This window comes from Hypanus sabinus, chromosome 21 (genome assembly GCF_030144855.1).
Source record: "Hypanus sabinus isolate sHypSab1 chromosome 21, sHypSab1.hap1, whole genome shotgun sequence".
NCBI lineage: Eukaryota > Metazoa > Chordata > Chondrichthyes > Myliobatiformes > Dasyatidae > Hypanus > Hypanus sabinus.
The window spans coordinates 10,320,918-10,344,002 of record NC_082726.1 but is presented as its reverse complement, the minus strand read 5'-3'; the positions used below and the strand labels follow the sequence as shown (position 1 = coordinate 10,344,002).

The 23,085-nt window shown below is 38.4% G+C and overlaps 1 protein-coding gene across 3 annotated transcripts in view; it reads right to left on the bottom strand.

Annotated features, from left to right (window-relative positions):
- Positions 1-23,085, bottom strand: part of vps13c (vacuolar protein sorting 13 homolog C) — a 386,360-nt gene that overhangs the window by 318,925 nt on the left and 44,350 nt on the right. For 2 of the 3 annotated variants that reach the window (XM_059945986.1, XM_059945984.1), the window contains exons 6-10: positions 19,576-19,685; positions 19,337-19,396; positions 15,326-15,385; positions 12,782-12,862; positions 1,682-1,739 (exon numbers count right to left, since the gene is read on the bottom strand). In XM_059945986.1, the coding sequence (XP_059801969.1) occupies positions 1,682-1,739; positions 12,782-12,862; positions 15,326-15,385; positions 19,337-19,396; positions 19,576-19,685 (369 nt within the window). Of the gene's footprint in view, positions 1-1,681; positions 1,740-12,781; positions 12,863-15,325; positions 15,386-19,336; positions 19,397-19,575; positions 19,689-23,085 lie in introns of all 3 variants that reach the window. The other variant, XM_059945985.1, reaches the window with a different exon arrangement.

Genomic DNA, 23,085 nt, shown 5'->3' with positions numbered 1-23,085 from the left:
CTTTGCCCGTTCTCCATCTTCCTCTGGTGCTCCCCTCCCCCTTTCTTTCTCTCTCGGCCTCCTGTCCCATGATCCTTTCCCTTCTCCAGCTCTGTATCCCTTTTGCCAATCACCTTTCCAGCTCTTAGTTCCAGCCCACTCACTCCGGTCTTCTCCTATCATTTCGGATTTCCCCCTCTCCCTCCTACTTACAAATCGCTTCCTATTTTTTCTTTCAGTTCGTCCTGACGAAGGGTCTCGGCCCGAAATGTCGACTGTGCTTCTTCCTATAGATGCTGCCTGGCCTGCTGCATTCCACCAGCATTTGTGTGTGACCCCTGTTCCTTGTGATATTTGCAAATAACATTGACGAGAGCAGAAGGGTGATTTGCAGAAGATATGAAAGTTGCTGGAGATTATAGATAGAGTAAAAGGCTGTCATAGGTTACACCTGTACAGGATGCAGAGCTGAGCTGAGAAGTGGCAGGTGGAGTTCAAACTGGAAAAGTGAAAAGTTATTCACTTTGGAAGATCAAATTTAAAGACAGAATGCAGGGTTATGGCAGGAGCCAAGAGATAACGTTGCAGTCACACTTGGGAGATTGTATTCAATTCTGATCATCTCATTATAGGAAGGATGTGGAAGCTTTAGAGAAAGTGCAGAGGAGACCTACCAGGATGCTACCTAGATTAGAGATTCTGTCTCATGAGAATAGGCTTTTCCCTTTTGGCGAACAGGGTGAGAGGTGACTTGATAGAACAGTATAAAATAATAAGAGGCATAAATTGTGGATAGCCAAAAACTTTTTTCCTCAGGTTGAAATGGTTAATACGGGGTGCATATTTTAAGGTGGTTGATGAGCAGATTTTTACACAGAGAGTGGTGAGTATATGGAATGCTCTGCCAGAGCTGGTGGTAGAGACCGATATGTTAGGGGCATTTAAGAAACTTAGATAGACACATGGATTTTTTTTAATGGAAGGCTATGAAGGAACAAAGGGTTGAAGGTATCTTAGAATAGGTTAAAAGTGCTGTACTGCTCTATGTCTTTTGTTCTAAAAAAGATATATTTTCATATCTGGCTCTTTTCTCAGTCACCCAAAACTACACCCCTGCTAACCAAGCATTTTGAAACCAGGAAGTTTAACACTTACTTTAATAAAGCCATTCATGATTGCAAAACATTTCCAATAGATCTCTGCTCTGTATTACACTATCCCAACTTCAACAGTCTGAATATATTTCAAGCTTTGTAACAGTATCTTTACTACTGTCATGTCTTTCCCAAATATTTGTGTAAGGTAATAATAACATGATCCCAATTCTACCCATTTGGGCATTCAACTGTTAAGTTGGTACTGATTAAATTGCCTCATTCTTCTCCTAGAGTTAGCATCTGACACTTGATTCTAAATAACACTTCTACTTTCTGGAAAGAAACATCAGCAGTTCAGAAAATATTTCACCATCACCTTCTCATAGAACATGGAGATGGGCAACAAATAGGCCCACTTGATCGATTCTGGGACTCGTATTCACTGAACTATTTTAAAGACTGAAATTTTCTCCACATATGTAAAAAACATTTTAATTAACAGGAGATCCAGCCTCAAAGAAAACAGTTTAAAAAAATCACTCTTGGCATCTTTAATTACAAAGACATAACAAATGATTTGGCATAACAGTTTCAATCATACTTACTATAGTGATAGTCTTTTGGTTCATAAGAACTTGAAGCTATTCCCTCTTTCAGATGCACCTGTCAAAATCAAGAGTACAAACACTAATAGAACACGTATGCATTACTTATGATCAATATATTTTCCTAAAAATGTTCAAATAATTAAAATCAAATTGTGATATACTCTGGTAAATGCCAACTATCTTTGATACTGAACATAGACCCCCTTCTGCCATGTTCACATCGTAACTTATCTGTCTCCCCAATTCATCTTCCTGTGCTGAAAATGATGCTCACAGACTGGCTCATCGGGACAGCCAGTAAATACCTTGAACATCATATTGCTACTGCAGCCAGTGAATTTAGCAATTTGACCCTACTGCACTAACTGAAACATGATGAGCAGTATATGGGCACCTCAGAGAATGAGGAGATAGATCCATTCTAATCTGGAAGAACAACCAGAAGTCCCTATCTTTATCAGATTGCTTTTGTCATCCAAATGAATTACACTGGCATACTATTGGTTTCTTGTGACTCTAATGACCCCTATGCTTACTGTATGAAAAGGCAATACGTTATAATCATCGGTGTGCATGATCCACGTTGGAAGCAATGGACAAAGCCAGAGTGCAACCTGAAACGAGACTGAAACAAGTTTTCCAACTTAACTTCCACTGAACATGAGCTGTTCCACCTTAAAAAGTCACTCAGCATTGAAACAGACCCTCAGTCAAGCTGGTCCATGCTGACCAAGATGTTCACGTCAGTCAGTCCTATACCCCTTTCCTATCCATGTCCCTGTCCAAGTATATTTTAAATGTTGTTAATGTATCTGCCTCAATCTCTTCCTATACCAGCTCATTCCATATCTGGACCACTCTCTGGGTGAAAAGATTTGCCTCCGTAGTTCCTATTAAATTAAGTCTCTATTACTAAAAAAGGATCTAGAGCTTTCCTGGTGTATATGATGAATAAACTCTTCTCAGGGTCCCAGCCAGGTTAGGTTTCAATTATTACTGACATTTTGATAACAAACTCTCCAATGAAGATGGCAGAGCTTGTCATCGAAACATCAGTTGTTGTCAATACCTGGCAGGAAGCCCGAGAATTTATTCCTATCACTAGCTTACCAAGCACCAGAGCACCAGGTCAGAAAATGGAGGATTGAGAGGATGGTAGATGTCAGTGCTAGTAAAAACAGGCAGGAGCAAAGTAATAGATATGGTAAGATAGATCATTTGAAGTGTTTATATTTTAATGCTAAGAGCATTATGGTAAAAGTGATTAAAGTCGAACATGAATCAGTACATAGAATTATGATTTTGTGGCCATTACAGAGAACCGGTTAAAAGGAAGGGCAAAAATGAGTTCTTAATGTCCCATGGTTTAAACTCAAAACCAGGAAGGTGCAATCATTTTGATGAGACTACAGAACTTCCCAATAGCCTCCAGGGTACTGAGGAACAGATATACAGGCAGTTTAAGGAAAGGTGTAAGAACAATAGGACTGTTGTCATGGAGGATTTCAACTTCACTAATATAAATTGCACCTTATTAGCGTAAGAAGTTTAGAAGCGGCAGAATTTGTAGATGGGTGGGTTAGTAATTTTGCAGATGATATGCAGATTGGTAGTGTAGATAGTGTGGATGACTGGCAGTGAATACAGTCATACTGTACATCAGTTGCAGATGTGGGAAGAGAAATGAGAAATGAAGTCTAACCTGACCAAACGGGAAGGGTGCACCTTCAAAGGTCAAATGTAAAGACAGAGTACATTATTAAGGGCAAGACCCTTAACAGCATTAATGAGCAAAGGAATTTTGAGGACCAAGTTCATAGCTTCCTGAAAGTGGCTACACAGGTTGATAGGGTGATTAAGAATGCATATGGAATGCTTGCCCTTCATTAGTCGAGGCCTTGAGTTCAACAATCAGGAAGTTATGTTACAGACATAAAACTTTATTTAGGCCACATCTGGAGTACTGCAAACAGTTCTGGTCGCCCCATTCTAGGAAGGATGTCAAGGCTCTGCAGAGTGCAGAAGAGGTTTACCAGGACGTAACCTGGATTAGGGGACATACTATAACGAATAAAAGTATTTGTGTGAGGCACCCGCTCATGCCAGGTTAATTCCCAGGATGCACTGAAGGCAGCTTATGTGGAAGTGCTTCAAGGACTTGATGTGACAGCTGTTGGTTACCTAAGCTTCACAGCAATAAAAGAGGGTGGTGACACAGACCACTTGGAATACGGTGACCTTTGTGGAAGGATGAAGGCTCCTGTTCTGAAAGACTCTACGCTTAAATCTCCCAAAGGCAGCTGATGCCTGTTTAATGCGGCTCCAAAGCATTCGACACTATGCAAAGAAAGCTCTTATGGGATATCCTCCTCAGGTTTGGTTGTCCCAATAAATTTGTTAACATCCTCCGCCATTCCCACGATGGGATGACTGCTCGGGTGACCATAGGAGGACAAGAGTCCGAGTCTTTCCTTACATGCACAGGGGTGAGGCAGGGGTGTGTGCTACCACCAGTGCTCTTTAACATCTTCCTCTACCCTTTGATGAAGGGTTCCATTGGAAGATTTATAATTTATTATTACAACGGGATAAGCACCCTTTCTGTAAGATTAAACAAGATTGGGGAAAATAACTTAATTTGACTTTTACGACAGAGGACTGGATGCGGATCTTGAAGTTGGTTAACTCTCCTTCAATTTGTGCTAGTCATTAATTGATTCAATTTAAAATTGTACATCGTTACTATTTGACGAAGGAGAGATTGTCTAAAATCTTTCCTAATGTTAATAGCTATTGTGATAGATGTAATACTGAGACAGCTATACTGACACATTTTGGTCTTGTTCTATACTGGAACAGTTTTGGAAGTCAGTTTTTTCTACAATTTCTAAAGCACTTAAAATTAATTTACAACCTAACAAATTAACTGTCCTCAAAATATCCGTGGTATTTCTTTGTCTGACCAACGTTGTTGCGTTTGTTACATTGATAGCTAAAAGGGCCATTCTGTTGAAATGGAAGGATACGTCAGCTCCCACTCTGTCACAATGGTTCTCTCAAATGATGTCATGTCTTAGTTTGGAGAAAATTAGAGGTCGAACCTTTGAACCAATGTTTGATTTTGAGAAGAGATGGGGTTCATTTGCTCATTACTACCATTTGAGTTAATTGATAGATTTCCTCCACGACCTAATTGTAAATTTTGTTTTTTTTTGCAGGCAGTTTGACGTTTATCTTTAGAAGCTTTTTGTATGACACATGGCTCTGGGGTTGAACACCTAATGGTTTTTTTTTAAACAAGGGGACAACATTCGCCTCCCTCCAATCCTCCGGTACCATTCCCATGGACAACGAGGACATAAAGATCCTAGCCAGAGGCTCAGCAATCTCTTCCCTCGCCTCGTGGAGCAGCCTGGGGAATATTCCATCAGGCCCCAGGGACTTATCCGTCCTAATGTATTTTAACAACTCCAACACCTCTTCTCCCTTAATATCAACATGCTCCAGAACATCAACCTCACTCATATTGTCTTCACCGTCATTAAGTTCCCTCTCATTGGTGAATACCTAAGAGAAGTATTCATTGAGGACCTTGCTCATATCCACAGCCTCCAGGCACATCTTCCCACTTTTACCTCTAATCAGTCCTACCTTCACTCCTGTCATCCTTTTGCTCTTCACATAATTGAAGAATGCCTTGGGGTTTTCCTTTACCCTACTCGCCAAGGCCTTCTCATGCCCCCTTCTTGCTCTCCTCAGCCCCTTCTTAAGCTCCTTTCTTGCTACCCTATATTCCTCAATAGACTCATCTGATCCTTGCTTCCTAAACCTCACGAATGCTGCCTTCTTCCATCTGACTAGATTCTCCACCTCATTTGTCACCCATGGTTCCTTCATCCTACCATTCTTTATCTTCCTCACCAGGACAAATTTATCCCTAACATCCTGCAAGAGATCCCTAAACATCGACCACATGTCCATAGTACATTTCCCTGCAAAAACATCATTCCAATTCACACCCGCAAGTTCTAGCCTTATAGCCTCATAATTTGCCCTTTCCCAATTAAAAATTTTCCTGTTCTCTCTGATTCTATCCTTTTCCATGATAATGTTAAAGGCCTGGGAGCAGTGTTCACTGTCCCCCAGATGCTGACCCACTGAGAGAACTGTGACCTAACCCAGTTCGTTACCTAATACTAAATCTAGTATGGCATTCCCCCTAGTCAGCCTATCAACATACTGTGACAGGAATCAGTCCTGGACGCACTTGACAAACTCTTCCCAATCTAAAACATTGGAACTAATCAGGTGCCAATCAATATTAGGGAAGTTAAAGTCACCTATGATAACAACCCTGTTATTTTTGCACCTTTCCAAAATCTGCCTCCCAATCTGCTCCTTGGTATCCCTGCTGCTAACAGGGGCCCAATAGAATACTCCCAATAGAGTAACTGCTCCCGTCCTGTTCCTGACTTCTACCCATACTGACTCAAGAGGATCCTGCTACATTACCCACCCTTTCTGTAGCTGTAATAGTATCCCTGACCAGTAATGCCACCCCTCCTCCCCCTTTTACCCCCTCTCTATCCCTTTTAAAGCACTAACATCCAGGAATATTGAGAATCCATTCCTGCCCTGGTGCCACCCAAGTCTCTGTAATGGCCACTACATCATAATTCCAAATATGTATCCAAGCTCTCAGTTCATCACCTTTGTTCCTGATGCTTCTTGCATTGAAGTACACACACTTTAGCCCTTCTACCTTACTACCTTTACACCCTTAATTCTGTTTCTCTTTCCTCAATGCCTCTTTATATGCTAGATCTGGCTTTACTCCATGCACTATACTCGCACCTCTCACATGACCTTTATCGTCCTCCACCTATCTGCTCTAACACACCTGTTCCCCTCCCCCCTGCAAATCTAGTTTAAGCCCCCCGGAGCAACACTAGCAAACCTTCCCGTAAGGATGTTAGTCCCCCTCCAGTTCAGGTGCAACCCATCCCGTTGGAACAGGTCCCACCTTCCCTGGAACAAGGCCCAATTGTCCAGAAACATGAAGCCCTCCCTCCTGCACCAACTCCTTTCTTTCTTTCTAAATCTTTTTATTAATATTAGTAATATGGACAGAATACAGATGATATATTGATAAAGAAATTACCAACATACACATTCCATTACATATGAAAAAAAAACATACATAATAGTTACAATATAAATGAGTTTACCAAGACATAAGCCATAAGATATATGTATGGACATAGTAAATCTAAATATTTCATAATGTATAATATAAAAAAAACAGAAAAAAGAAAGAAAAAAAAACAAAAATAAATTATATAATGCAGAACTAGCTAATCTAATCTAATAACTATAACTAATAAGTAATATATAAAAAAACAAAAGAGAAGGGAAAAAAAAAGCGGGCTGTTTATAATATCTCACAAAAATAAGTATTCATCAATGCCGTCACTTCCGGTCCTCTCAAAATGCATAAGCTGAAAGCTGGGAAATCAAATGAACTTGGCACAGGGTCATATTACATCATATGAAAATGTTGAATAAATGGTCTCCATAACTTTTCAAATTTAATAGAAGTCTCAAAAGTACCACTTCTAATTTTTTCTAAATTTAAACATAACATAGTTTGAGAGAACCAATTAAATACAGTGGGAGGATCAATTTCTTTCCAATTCAACAATATAGATCTCCTAGTCATCAGACTTAGAAATGCAATCATTCGACGGGCTGAAGAAGATAAATGCAGTGAATTTAACATTGGTAAACCAAAAATTGCGGTAATAGGATGAGGTTGTAAATCAATATTCAAAACCGCAGAAATAATATCAAAAATATCTTTCCAGTATTTCTCCAAAAATGAACACGACCAAAACATGTGAGTTAAAGACGCAATTTCAGAATGACATCTATCACAAATAGGACTTATATGAGAGTAAAAATGAGCTAATTTATCCTTGGACATATGGACCCTATGTACGACCTTAAATTGTATTAGTGAATGTTTGGCACATAACGATGATGTATTAACTAATTGAAGAATTCTATCCCAATTCTCACTAGAAATACTAAAACTAAGCTCTCTTTCCCAATCCTGTTTAGTCTTATAAAGAGGCTCTGAACGTATCTTCATAATTATATTATAAAGTTTTGAAATAAGCCCTTTTTGAAAAGGGTCTAATTCAAATAAACTCTCCAAAGTATCTGAAGGCACAAAATTTGGAAACGTAGAGAGTACAGAACTTAAAAAATGTCTAATCTGTAAATATCTAAAAAAATGAAATCTCGGCAAGTTATATTTGTTGGATAATTGTTCAAAAGACATGAAACAATTATCTAAAAATAAATCAGAAAATCTTAGTAATCCCTTAGTTTTCCAAGCTGAATAAGCTTGATCTATAATGGAAGGGTGAAAAAAACAATTAGATACAATAGGACTATTTAAAACGAATTGAGTCAACCCAAAAAATCTCCGAAATTGAAACTATATACGCAATGTATGTTTAACTATCGGGTTGTCAATTCGTTTCGGCAATTTAGAAAGAGCAAAAGGGAGAGAAGTCCCTAAAATAGAACCCAAAGCATAAGCTGATACCGATTTAGTTTCTAAACTCACCCAACAAGGGCCAAAAGATCCACCCCCATCTTTCAACCAACATAACAAATATCTAATATTAACTGCCCAATAGTAAAATCTGAAATTCGGTAATGCTAACCCGCCTTCCTTTTTTGTCTTCTGTAAATATGTTTTACCTAACCTGGGATTTTTATACTGCCATATATATGAAGAAATTTTAGAGTCAACATTAGTAAAAAAAGATTTCGGGATAAAAATTGGTATCGCTTGAAAAATATATAAAAACTTAGGTAAAATAACCATCTTAATAGCATTAATCCTACCTATTAGGGATAGAGACAAAGGTGACCACTTAGTAAACAAACCTTTAATCTGATCAATTAAGGGTAAAAAATTAAATCTAAATAAATCTTTATGGTTTCTTGTGATTTTGATCCCTAAATAAGTAAAAGAGTCATTAACTAATTTAAAGGGTAAATTTCCATAAATTGGGACCCGTTTATTCAATGGAAACAATTCACTTTTATTAAGATTTAACTTATACCCAGAAAACTCACTAAATTGAGCCAATAATGATAAAACTGCTGGAATGGATTTCTCCGGGTTAGAAATGAATAGTAATAAATCATCTGCATACAAAGATAACTTATGAATATCTGTCCCACGATTAATACCCAAAATATCCTGCGATTGTCTGATGGCAATTGCCAAAGGTTCTAAGGCAATGTTAAATAGTAATGGACTAAGAGGACATCCCTGTCTAGTGCCCCGAAATAGGCGAGAAAAGGGAGATCTTTGATTATTGGTAACCACTGAGGCTACTGGAGTATGATAAATCAATTTAATCCATGATATAAATATCGGACTAAAATTAAACTTCTCCAACACATTAAATAAGTAAGGCCATTCAACTCTGTCAAATGCTTTCTCTGCATCTAATGAAATCACGCATTCTGAAGTATCATGTGAGGGAGTATAAACAATATTCAACAATCTCCTAATGTTAAAAAAAGAATAAAGATTTTTAATAAAGCCAGTTTGATCATCTGAAATAATTTTGGGTAATACCTTCTCCAATCTAGATGCCAGTAACTTAGAAAAAATCTTGGAGTCTACATTCAATAAAGATATAGGTCTATAAGAAGCACAATTAGTAGGGTCTTTATCTTTCTTCAATATTAGAGAAATGGAAGCTCTATAAAAAGATTGTGGCAAATTCCCTAATCTAATGGCCTCCTCAAAAACCTTACCTAACCAAGGGAAAGAGTAGCGGAAAAAAATTTTAAAAATTCAACTGTATAACCATCTGGAACTGGTGCTTTCCCAGAATTCATTGAGGAAATAGCCCCCTTAATTTCTACATCCGTAATAGGAGTATCCAATATCAAAAGATCATCAGATGATAACCTTGGAAAATTTAATTTTCCAAGAAAATCAGACATGGTATTATAATCTTGAGGAAATTCAGATTGATACAGGGAGGTATAGAAATCTTGAAATGCCTTATTTATCTCATCATGATTAACTGTCAGATTCCCATTCTGCTGACCAATCTTAGTGATTTGACGTTTAACCAGAGCATTCTTCAATTGACTAGCTAACAGTTTACCAGATTTATCACTATGTATATAAAAATCAGATTTAGTTTTCATTAATTGATTTTCAATCGAGGATGTAAGTAATAAACTATGTTCCATTTGAAGTTCAACCCTTTGTTTGTAAAGCTCCTTACTAGGAGCAATCGAATATTTCTTATCAATCTCTTTAATTTTATCAACCAATAAAAGAGTTTCCATCTTGATACGTTTCCTCAAACCAACAGAATAAGAAATAATCTGTCCACGTATATAAGCTTTAAAAGTGTCCCAAAGTGTTCCGCAGGAAATATCATCTGTAGAATTAGTTGAGAAGAAGAAGTCGATCTGCTCCTCCATAAATTTTATAAAGTCAGAGTCTTGCAACAAGGTAGAGTCAAATCGCCATTGTCTAGCATTAGAAGCTGTATCCGTAAATTTCATAGAAAGTAATAACGGAGCATGATCAGAGATAGCTATAATATCATAGTTACAACCGATTACCAATGGAATAAAACAAGAGTCTACAAAAAAAATAATCAATTCTTGAATAAGAGTGATAAACATGTGAGAAAAAAGAAAACTCTTTGTCATTAGGATACTGGAATCTCCAAATATCAAAAACTCCATTGTCAGTCAAAAAAGAGTTAATACAAGTGGCCGACTTATTAGGTAAAGTCTGAATAGATAAAGATTTATCCATCAGAGGATTTAAACAACAATTAAAGTCACCACCCATTATTAACTTATATTCGTTTAGATTGGGTAAAGAAGTAAATAAGGACTTAAAAAAGTCAGGACAATCCACATTTGGAGCATAAACATTAACCAAAGCAACCTTTTTATTACAAAGTAAACCCGTAATTAACAAAAATCTGCCATTCGGATCTGAAAAAATATCATGTTGAACAAATGGAATAGAGGATTCAATAAAAATTGAAACTCCTTTTACTTTAGCATTCGAATTTGCGTGATACTGTTGACCCCGCCAAAATCTAAAAAAACAAAATTTGTCCTCCCTCCTCACATGAGTTTCTTGTACAAAAATGATATGAGCATTAAGTCTTTGGAATACTTTGAAAATCTTCTTTCGTTTAATTGGATGATTTAAACCATTAGTATTCCAAGACACAAAATTAATGGTCTGAGCCATAATTCTATAATCAACCCTTTGGTATAGAAAGGGTTAACCAACTTATAAACTCATGCACCCGGAAGAGGAACAAAAGTAGTGAGAAGATCCAGAAGTGACGACAACACAGACATATTTGAAGTTCAAAAACAGCCCGAATAAAAAAACTAACACAAACTGGTACAAAAAAAATAGAATTAGAAAACAGACCATCCCCCCACCCGAGAAAAAGAGAAAAAGCCAAAATATGACTTAAAAAGAGAAAAAGTAAGACTAATCCTACCCCCATGTCAGCTGAAGAACACTCCATATAAAAAGGATATATACAAAAGAATCACCCCAACTTTAAAAATAAAATCGCTAAAATAAAAACCATATTTCTAAGTATAGTTAGTTGTAAAAAGAATAAAAATATAATCACTAAAAAACAATTATAACTCGGGCTCTGGCCCAGACAAAACAAAAAATATTTAAGCTAAGATAAGCGATGCATTGTACGGAAGAAACGCGAAAAATATAAACATAATGCCATCTTAAGCAAAACCAAAAATCTTTTCCAAAAAACCACCATCTTAATCAAGGAAAAATTTACCTTCAAAGAATTAAAAATATACCTTCGAAGGAACAAAGTTAATAGACAAGTATGTAGTTAAATGATTAAAGTGTATAAGGCAAAACAATTAACATGACGCAAACACACTTTAACTTGAGTATAAAGTGTAGGATGAACCTACACCAATAACCAGATTATAATTCTGGTTTAAGAGATCGAGAACCATCTTACACGATCAGAATCATTCATTTATTAAAGACTGGTGTCTGTAGCAGTAGGGAAGTTCTCCTCCAGATATTTTCTCACTTCTGAAGTTGAAAGGAAAACTTGTCGTGGAGCATTCGACGGAGAAATTCGAAGCTTCGCAGGGTATAGAAGCGCAGGTTTCAGATTTTTCTCATAACATTCAGCCATCAACGGTTTAAAAAGAAGCCTTCTTTTTAAAAGATCTGAACTAAAATCTTCGATTCCAGTCTCAGTGCCAGATGCAACCACCTCAACTTGTCCCTGGTAGGTCGTCCCCACCAACAGTATCCAAAACTGTATACTTATTATTGATGGGAATGGCCACAGGGGTGCTCTGCTCATTCTGTCTATTCCCTTTCCCCTTCCCTCTCCTGACAATCACCCAGTTACTTGTTTCCTGACTCTTAGGGGTGACCATCTCCCTGTAACTCCTGCTTATTTCTGCCTCTGCCTCCCGAATGATCCGAAGTTCATCCAGCTTCAGTTACCTAACTCGGTTTGTCAGGAGCTGCAGCTGGACGCACCTTTTGCAGATGTAGTCATCAGGGACAATTGTGCTTGGTCTGACTTCCCACATACTGCAAACAGAGCACTCAACTGCCCTAATTGCTGCCTCCATTACCTACTCTTAAGTTAATTAGAGTTATTAAAGGAGCTTACCTGGCCATACCTCACTGGGAGCAAGCTCGTCCTCAGCCTCTGCTCTCGAGCCAAAGCCTTCCTACTCTGTCTCTCACTACTCCGTCGCCCGCTCCGTTAATCTGTTTGCTTTTTAAATTCTCCCACTGATCTCAGAGGCTGACCTTGACGCACCATGAAACAATTTATTATTTTTAATACATGCTTGAAAATTATTTTTAAAATGTATGGGAGAATTTCAGTCAAGTCAGATTTCTGTAAGTTGTCTATAATATGGAGAGCCACAGTACTATCACCATCATTTCCCACTTTCCCCAACTTCATAGCTAGTTCCTGTGTAAAATTATAAAGAACATACCAAAATTTCTTCTCTTGCATCTTGGTAAAATAACACACTGTTTACATTCCAGTAGGCACAAAGACAATCTAAGCGGACAAGCTGAAGAAGAGAAAAAAAAAAATCACAAAGGGAAAATATTTTTCATAAAGGAAACAAACTTCAAATTTACAATTTCAAGTATTCAACGTTGAAACACAAAAAAATTCTCAGATGACATTGTAATCTATATTCTGACAAAAGAGCTTTTATCTTTGTTAACTTTTTTTTTACTCTTTAGATGGATGGTTCCTAATCTACTAAATGTTTTCAGTGTTTGTATTTTTAATTCAGACCTCCGAGTTTTTTTTCACTTGTTATTTTTTTCATGAAGGTATTTAGAGTACACTTTCAGAGCATGCTCTCAAAACGTTTCATTCGCCTTTCAAGGCAAGGAAAGGCAATTTCATTTGTATAGCACTTTTCAAACACAAGGCAGTTCAAAGTGCTTTATAAAGAACAAGATTTAAAATTCAAACATCAAATTTCAAACAATATAAAGAGAATAAAATTACACATAAAATTAAGAAATAAAAGTTACAGTGCAGGAGATTCTAATTAAGAGCTACAGCAAAAAGTTTTAAGCTTCAATTAAAAGAACTTAAAGTTGGGGCACACTTCAGATCATCTGGAAGTTATTCTAGAATGTGGAGCAGAGTAGCTAAAAGCTGCTTCACCATGTTTAGTTTATTAAACCCTGGGGATGGTAAGCAGACCCACATCAGATGACCTGAGAGCTCAAGAGATGTATTTTGGCCCAAACCACTCAGTGCTTTATAAACCAGTAATAACTAGTAATAATATTTTAAAGTCAATCCTCTGATGAACAGGAAGCCAGTGTAATAGACAATAGACAATAGGTGCAGAAGTAGACCATTCAGCCCCTCGAGTCTGCACCGCCATTCTGAGATCATGGCTGATCATTCACTATCAATACCCAGTCCCTGCCTCGTCCCCTTATCCCTTGATTCCCCTATCCATCAGATATCTATCTAGCTCCTTCTTGAAAGCATCCAGAGAATTGGCCTCCACCGTCTTCCGAGGCAGTGCATTCCACACCTCCACAACTCTCTGGGAGAAGAAGCTCTTCCTCAACTCTGTTTGAGAACTGAGTGATCTGAGAACTCTGTTTGAGAACTGAGTGATCTGAGAACTCGAGTGATGTTTTCTACTTTCTTGGTCTTAGTGAGGACTCTAGCAGCAGCATTCTGAATGAGCTGCAGCTGTCCGAGGCATTTTTTTTTTACAAAGACCTGTGAAAACACCATTACAGTAGTCAAGCCTACTAAAAATAAATGCCTGGATGAGTCTGCATAGATCTTGCTGCGACACAAGCCCTTCAACTGTCACTACATTTTAAGATGCTAATAGGCTGACTTTATTATTGTCTTAATGAAGTAGGATTCTAAGTGAGGCATTACTTTTAATCATTCTTTGTTGGCACCAAAAACAATTATTTCAGTTTTCTCTTTGTTTAACTGGAGGAAATTTTTGCAAATTATGGGTCCATAATCACTTTATGACACTGCTATAGAAATGAGTGTTATCTGCACAAGTATGGCAAGCTAATTTGTTACTTACCATAATTTGAGCTAGAGGGAGCATGTATACATTAAACAGAAGACATTCTAGTATGGACCCTTGAGGCACACTGCATATCATTCTTGTTCTATGCAGCTACCAATCAATACAAAATAGTCCCTGTCCTGTAAATACTATTTAAACCACTTTAGGACTGTATCAGAAAGTCCCACCCAGTTTTCAAATCTGTCCAGTAATATGTAATGATCAACTGTGTCAAAAGCAACACTAAGATCCAGTAGAACCAAAACTGACACTTCACCATCATCATGGTTTAAGCGGATGTCATTTAAAACCTTGACCAGAGCAGTCTCAGTGCTACGGTGTGGTCAAAATCAAACATCCACACAGTTGCTCAGTGCCAAAAAGCTGTTAAGTTGCTGATAAACAACCTTTTCAATTATTTTACTTAAACATGGTAAAATTGATACGGGCCTGTAGTTATTAATTACTGAAAGATCTAGGCTGTCCTTTTTTTAAAAGAGGCTTAATAACTGCAGTTTCAGAGCTTTTGGGAAGCAGCCTGATAGAAGAGAAGTGTTGACTATTTGTAGAAAAATATTTAGAGTGATGATCTGAGACAATACTTGTCAGTAATTCATCCAGCAGTGGAAACAACATTGATCTCACACAATTTTGAACTTGATACTGAAATGCAGTCAGTGGGCCAAAGGGCCTGTAATGTGCTGTAGATTTTCTATGTTCTATCTCTTCCAGAGAAAAAAAGACAACCCCAATTATATCCTATTAATCCAAAATATTCACTTTACGCAGTTTTTGGTACAGTAGTCATCTCCATATTCGAACAGTATTGCTCCATTATTATGAGGTCTTCACTTTCAAAACATGTCTTATAACATTGTATGTCTCAAGTATACATCTATTGAAGTCCCATAATTAAGTTTGCAAGGTTCATCAGGTTTACAACTTATGACAGTCAAATACCTTGTAGATGATTTTTGTGGCGTCGCTTAGTATACATGGTGCCCAGTTTTCATCAGCAGTCTAGAAATATAACCAATTAATAAATGAGAATATATTATTTTACCAAAATTTATATCTTTGTTATTAGTTTTTTTTGTTTCTAGCATTCTGATTGACAGTACTTTGTATACAAATCTATATTATGCATTAGGCAACATGCTGTGTTCAGAATTCCATTGTGGTTACACTGCAAGTAATACTTGGCTTAAAATAATGTTAGGTATCTATTTTTAAGGGGAGAAGATTAATTTTGTGATTGTTTCATATAACCCATGTTTCAGATTTTCAGTGTTTTACAAAAATAGCTTATTCTGTTACTGATGGACACCAAAATGCATTCTATCTACCATTATATATTTCTAGCTAAAATCAAAGCAACTAAATATTGGAAAAGTGATAAGGAAACTAGCTATTTTCAATTCTATTTTGTCGATCATAAATGGTTGACCATTGTGGAGTCAACTGAAATCTTCTTGTAGTGTTACAAAATTGGTAATTTGTAGTAAAATATCCAACATAAAGGCAATTTAAGTATTTTAATCCTGAAAACAGATGAGAAAGAAGGTAAAATATTATTGGACAAAATTAATTACAGTCAGCCCTCCTCAACCGGGGGGTGGGGGGGGGAATTGGTTCCGGGACCCCCCGCAGATAACAAAAAACACGGATGCTCAAGTCCCTTATTTAACCTGTCTCAATGCGTTGGACTTTATGAACCAGAGAACTCCGGATCTTATTCAACCTGTCTCACTGTGCGGAGCTCGGGACCCACTGCCCACACTGTTCCATTGACGGAAAATGATCATGATTGAAAATAAAGTGGAAATAATAAAGCAATCAGAAAGAGGTGAAATGCCACTGGTTATTGTAAAAGCATTGGGCTACAGTCGGAACAATTTTAAAGGATAAAGTGAGAATAATGCAGCATGTGAAAGCCCTGCCCCGATGAAAGTTATAATTATTACTAAGCAACGCAGTGGTTTAATTATTGAAATACATACATTTCTTATGTGTTTTATATGCATAGAAAGGTAAAATATATACAAAATACTAAGACAAACGTTTGACTGACACTAAATAATACCGAATGTACCTGTTCCAACTTAGAGAACTTCTGGTTTTGTTCTCGATTCCCAATCTGCGGTAACCTATGCACATCCTTCTATATACTTTAAATCATCTCTAGATTACTTACAATACCTAATACAATGTAAATGCTATGTAAATAGTTGTTATACTGTATTGTTTAGGGAATAATGACGAGGAAAAAACATTTGTACATGCTCAATCAACAAGTGCTGGAGAGAAAACTTCCAGGTTTTCCCAATCCACGGTTGATTGAAACCGCGCATGCAGAACCCGCGGATAAGGAGGGCCGAGTGTAATTCATCTAAATAGTGCACTTTCATTTTTATTCAGACATTAAATGTCACTCCACTCTTCAAGAAGGAGAAAGCAAAAGAAAGGAAATTATAGGCCAGTTAGCGTAACCTCAGTGGTTGGGAAGATTTTGGAGTTAATTATTAATAAGGCAATTTCAGGGTACTTGGAGGCACATGATAAAATATGTAAAAGTCAGCATGGTTTCCTTAACCTTTATAAGTTATCATGTGTTATGCGTGTTTGTGTACTACTGTGTTTTACACCCTGGTTTGGAGAAAGCGATAGCACAGGCAGATAGGATCATAAAGAAAGCTTTTGGCACATTGGCCTTTGTAGATCAAAGTATTGAGGACAGGAGATGGGATATTATATTGAAGTTGTATAAGACATTGGTGAGGCCTAATTTAGAGTATTGTGTGAAGTTTTGGTCACATACCTACAGGAAAGATGTTAGCAAGGTTATAGAGTACAGAGAAAATTTATAAGGATATTGCTGGGTCTGGAGGACCTAAGCTATATGGAAAAATTGAATAGATTAGGACTTTATTCCCTGAAATGTAGAAGATTGAAAGGAAATTTGATAGAGCTATACAAAATTATGAGGGGTATAGATAGGGTGACTGCAAGCAGGCTTTTTCAACTGAGATTGGGTGGAACTACAACTAAAGGTCATGGGTTAAGGGTCAAAGGTGAAAAGTTTAAGGGGAAACTTCATTCAGAGGGTGTTGAGAGTGTGGAATGTGCTGCCAGCACAAGTGATGCATGCAAACTCGTTTTCAACATTTAAGTTTGGATAGGCACATGGATAGTAGGGTTATGGAGAGCTATGGTCCCAGTGCAGGTTGATGGTTGCAGACATTTTAAATGGTTTAGCACAGACTAGATAGGCCGAAGGGCCTGCTTCTGAGCTGTACTTTTCTATGACTCTAAATACCAAGCAGGATTAACAAAGGAGAATTGATGGATGTTGTGAACTTAGATTTTTAGAAGGTCTTTGACAAGGTGCCACACGAGTTTTCTTAGCAAGGTAAAAGCCCATGATATTGCAGGAAAGATACTAGCATGGATACAGCATTGTCTGATTGGCAGGAGGCAAAGAGTGGGAATAAAAGGAGCCAGCCTTTCCTAATTTGGCTGCCGGTGACTGATGGTGTTCCACTCAGGTCAGTGCTGGGACCACTTCTTTTTATGTGGTATATCAACAATTTGGACATCAGAAGTAATCGCTTTGTGGTCAAGTTTACGGAGAATACAAAGATCAGTGGAGGAGCAAGTAGTGTTGAAGGAGGAGGGAGGCTACAGAAGAACTTACACAGATTAAGAGAATGGGGAAAGAAGTGGAAGATGGAATACAGTGACAAGAAGAGCATGGTAAAAGGAATAAAAGTGTAGACTGTTTTCTAAGTGGGAAGGAAATTTAAAAATCAGAGTTGCAAAGGGACTTGGGAATCCTCATGCAATATTCCCTGAAGATTAACTTGCAGGTTGAGTTGGTGGTGAGGAAACCAAATGCAATGTTAGCATTTCAAGAGGACTTGAATATAAAGCAATGATGTAATGCTGAGGTTTTAAAAGACACTGGTGAAGCCTCAGTTGGAGCACTGTGAGTAGTTTTGAGCCCATTATCTAAGAAAGGATGTGCTAACATTGAAGAGTTCAGAGGAGGTTCACAAGAATGATTCTGGGAATGAAAGGGTTATCATACGAGGAGCTTGTGATAGCTCTAAGCCTGTACCCCGCTGGAATTCAGAAGAATGAGGGGGATCTCACTGAAACCTATCAAATGTTGTAAGGGCTAGATAGAGTGTATGTGGAGAGGATGATTCCTATAGTGGGGATTTTAGAACCAGAAGGCACTGATTCAGAATTGAGGGACATCCATTTAGAATGGAAACGAGGAGGTGAGGGTCTCAGTCTGAAACAACAACCGTTATTTTCTTTTCCACAGATGCTGCCTGGCCTACTGAGTTCCTCAAACTGTGTGTATTCTGCTTTTTACACAACATTTCCATGAACACTCTGGGGGTCGGGGTTGAAAATGGATGTTACATCCCAGCTGTCTACACGATATGCAAGCGAGGCAGTATTATATGAAGAACAAGTTGTTGCCCATGCAGTAGGCTTCCCCTATCCATACAGCTAAGAATCCAAAGGAACAGCAGAGGCCAATACAGTTTTGCTCTAGTGGCTTCACTGGAGTTGAACTCAACACTGAACTGCCTTCTCCAGATTTTTTTCTCCATAATTATTCTCGAAGCCTTCCCCCATGAGTGGGTATAGACCCAATTCAGCAGAGGTTCGAGATCAGTTTTCCTTCTCCTCGATGAGCTGCCAACCACAGCTGATGAGTCCCATCTGCCCGAAGTAACTGGTTTTTAGACACCAGTAACCTGCCTCTGCCCTTTCTCCTGTCAGAGGACTTGGACTCAGTTGTCAGAGACTACTTGAGAGGCACACCTTTGGGAACATTTAATAGGTTATGAGAACTTAGCCCCACTATCTCCCCTGGCTATGATAGCCTTAAGAAAGCTTCATGAACCAAGTTAAGCTGTAAAAATAGAGAGCTTTGGTTATTTGGAATTACAGTACCTGTAAACTAAGCTCCCGTAAGGTAATACCAACAGACATGGGCCTTGAGGAATCTGTAATCTGCAAAATAAAGAACTGTTACAACAAAATTCAACAACTTTTCCTTTTCAAGAATTGTCTCAGACTTTCAGTGAAACAGTCCATCAGCCCACAATAACTATTCTCAGTGCTTGAAAGCACTAACTGACAAAATTCTTAAATACACATAAACTTCTATGTAAATGTGTGAATCTACTTACAGCATCTTCATATCTGATATGAATGCTTGCTATTTTGATTTGTAGATTTTTAATAATCTGTGTTGCCAGCTTTTCTCCAAAACTATCCTTTTTTTCTTCTTTTGCTTTACCTTAAAAGAATAAAATAAAAAGTGTAACTTTCAGAGTAAATTATTGAACAGATAGAGAATCCTGAGAGCGTGCACTGGATATTTCTGTTTGAACGGAGTAGCTGACAAATCACAAGGTGTTCTGTTGAACCATTCCACCACATTGACAGCAGACTGAAGAGCAACTGTTCTTCCAGCTCAAATTCTAACCCCAATGCTGAAACTTGCAAACTCTCATCCTTCCGCAGTCTGAGTGCAAGCTATGAGGATAAAAGTGACAATGCACTCTCACACCTTGCAGCTCTAAGCACTCATTACCTGCCCCTGTTGCTGAGTGGCACTGCCTCATTTTTCAATGGCCACTGCAGCAGCATCTACCAAGGGCAAACCAAGGACTTACCAAGGGCAAATCATGCTTGACTAATCTGTTGGAGTTTTTTGAGGGTGTAACAAGGATGTTAGACGAGGGTAAGCCAGTGGATGTTGTGTACCTAGATTTTCAGAAGGCATTCGATAAGGTGCCACATAGGAGATTGGTGAGTAAAATCAGAGCTCATGGCATTGGGGGCAGGGTTTCAACATGGATAGAAAACTGGTTGGCAGATAGAAAGCAAAGGGTAGCAGTGAATGGGTGTTTCTCGGACTGGCTGGAGGTGACTAGTGGGGTGCCACAGGGCTCTGTATTGGGACCACAGCTCTTTACGATTTATGTCAACGATTTAGATGAGGGCATTGAAAACTATATCAGCAAGTTTGCTGACGATACTAAACTGGGTGGCAGTGTGACATGCGAAGAGGACGTTAGGAGAATACAGGGAGACTTGGATAGGCTGGGTGTGTGGGCAGATACTTGGCAGATGTCATTCAATGTGAATAAATGTGAAGTTATCCACTTTGGAAGCAGGAACAAGAGGGCAGAGTATTGTCTGAACGGTGTAGAGTTAGGTAAGGGAGAAATGCAAAGAGACCTAGGAGTCCTAGTTCACCAGTCAATGAAGGTGAATGAGCAAGTGCAACAGGCAGTGAAGAGGGCAAATGGTATGTTGGCCTTTGTTACAAGGGGAATTGAGTACAAGAGCAAGGATGTCCTTTTGCATGTGAGACCACACCTGGAATATTGTGTACAGTTTTGGTCTCCAGGTTTAAGGAAGGACATTCTGGCAATTGAGGAAGTGCAGCGTAGATTCACTAGGTTGTTTCCTGGGATGGCAGGGCTGTCTTACGCAGAAAGATTGGAGAGATTGGGCTTGTACACTCTGGAATTGAGGAGATTGATTGATTGAGGAGATTGAGGGGATCTGATTGAAACGTTTAAGATAATTAAAGGATTTGATAGGATTGAGGCAGGAAATATGTTCCAGATGTTGGGAGAGTCCAGTACCAGAGGGCATGGATTGAGAATAAGAGGTCAGTTATTTAAAACAGAGTTGAGGAAGAGCTTCTTCTCCCAGAGAGTTGTGGAGGTGTGGAATGCACTGCCTCGGAAGACGGTGGAGGCCAATTCTCCGGATGCTTTCAAGAAGGAGCTAGATAGATATCTGATGGATAGGGGAATCAAGGGATATGGAGACAAGGCAGGGACTGGGTATTGATAGTGAATGATCAGCCATGATCTCAGAATGGCGGTGCAGACTCGAGGGGCCGAATGGTCTACTTCTGCACCTATTGTCTATTGTCTAAGCAGAGCAATGTTAACAAGCAGCCAACCAATGTTGTTAATACTCATGCTGTTTTCATCAACAAGCTTTTCAGTAATGGAATCTGAGTTGCAACCTGTTTGAAGTCTGAAGATTTTCTGCTTGGTAAGAAAACACTTTTTCCTTAACACTTGATGTTGATATTGTTGTAATTGATTTAAACTCACTACCACATATAGGTGTCATTTAATAACTCTGGTTAGACATCATATTGAAAAGTAATGCACTTTGACAATAGATTTATCAATATTTTAAGATGCCCCTCCAATATTTGTAACAAGGAAGTGCTTTCTCTGTTGAACATTATCCAAACACATTAATAACATAACATTACCAGTTATAAATACTTGCTAATACATGTGTAAAAGTCTGCCACATCTTTTAATCACAACTGCTACACCATCTATCATACTGGTTTGTAATTTATTATCATCTACCACAGATATTAGAATAGATTCAGTACAATGAGAAGTATTTTTGTCCATGATCAGCAGCAGGCTTGTCAGTTTTTTTTAAAGAAATAAACATAATAATAAAACAAGTTACATGCAAAAGTAGCTGCTCAATACAACTGCAGTCTTATCACAATTCACCCATGCTATTTACTAAATTGAAGGTATCTGTATGAATATGAACTCAGTCAAACCCGTGCTGATTAAAAACTCAAATGTACATGATTCCAGCCCTGCTATATAAGATTATAGGTCTGACAAAAGCTCAAAATTGAAAAATCTTAATACAGGGTAGCAGATGAGTGTTTAAAACTATCAGATTAATAAAGAGGCTTAAAAGGCCACTTAAAATGCAGTTTTTGATGTACTGTAGACAATGGTGTCTCTTTGGGGGCTTTGCTGTTGTTTGCATGGTGGGTGGTGGGAATGATGTTTTATGCTGGAATAAGTGGGGGAGGGGGAAGATTGATGCTGTTTACTGCTGCTTGCGTATGGGAGGGGTCAGCGGGTTTGGGGTTCTTACGTTATAATCTGTCATTCATACTTTGGAGTTTTCTGTTTAGAGGATGTCTGTGGAGAGTGAGAATTTCAGATTGTATATTGTATACATTCTCTGATATTAAATAGAACCACTGAAAACCATTGGAATCAAAATTTGATGTGCAACGTTTACAATCATTAGCAACCATAAAGTGTTTTATGAAGAAATTTATGGTACCATCAGGAAAATCTATAAGAATTACACAGTAGAGAAATGGGCATTTTCAGCACACTTCATCCCTGCCGAGGGGATGGGGAGGGGAGGGGAGAGGAGAGGAGAGGAGAGGGGAGGGGAGGGGAGGGGAGGGGAGGGGAGGGGAGGGGAGGAGAGATATAAAACACCCTGCACAGAACTGGAAGATGGCCAGTATAACAAGAAAAAGCTAAGTGGTGAGAAAGGGTTCCGAGGTCTAAGGAGGAGTGTAATATAACAGGCAGGTTGTGTCAGGTCGAGAAGGGAAGACTTTAAGTGGCAGCAGCAGATGAGTGACAGAAGAAAGCAGACAAAGAGAGATACAGATGGAGCAAAGTAGGGGGAGGAGAGGTGGAGGTTGGAGACAAGGGCTACCAGTGCTGGCTAGATTATGATAAGTAGAGGAGGTGAGAATGGGAATATTAGAGCAGAGGTGAACAATATTTGTTACCAGAACAAGATGGGGAGGGGGTAACCTGTGAGTGAACTGTGTATGTGTAGTGGGAGGATGGAACCAGGAGGGAGCAGTGACAAAGATA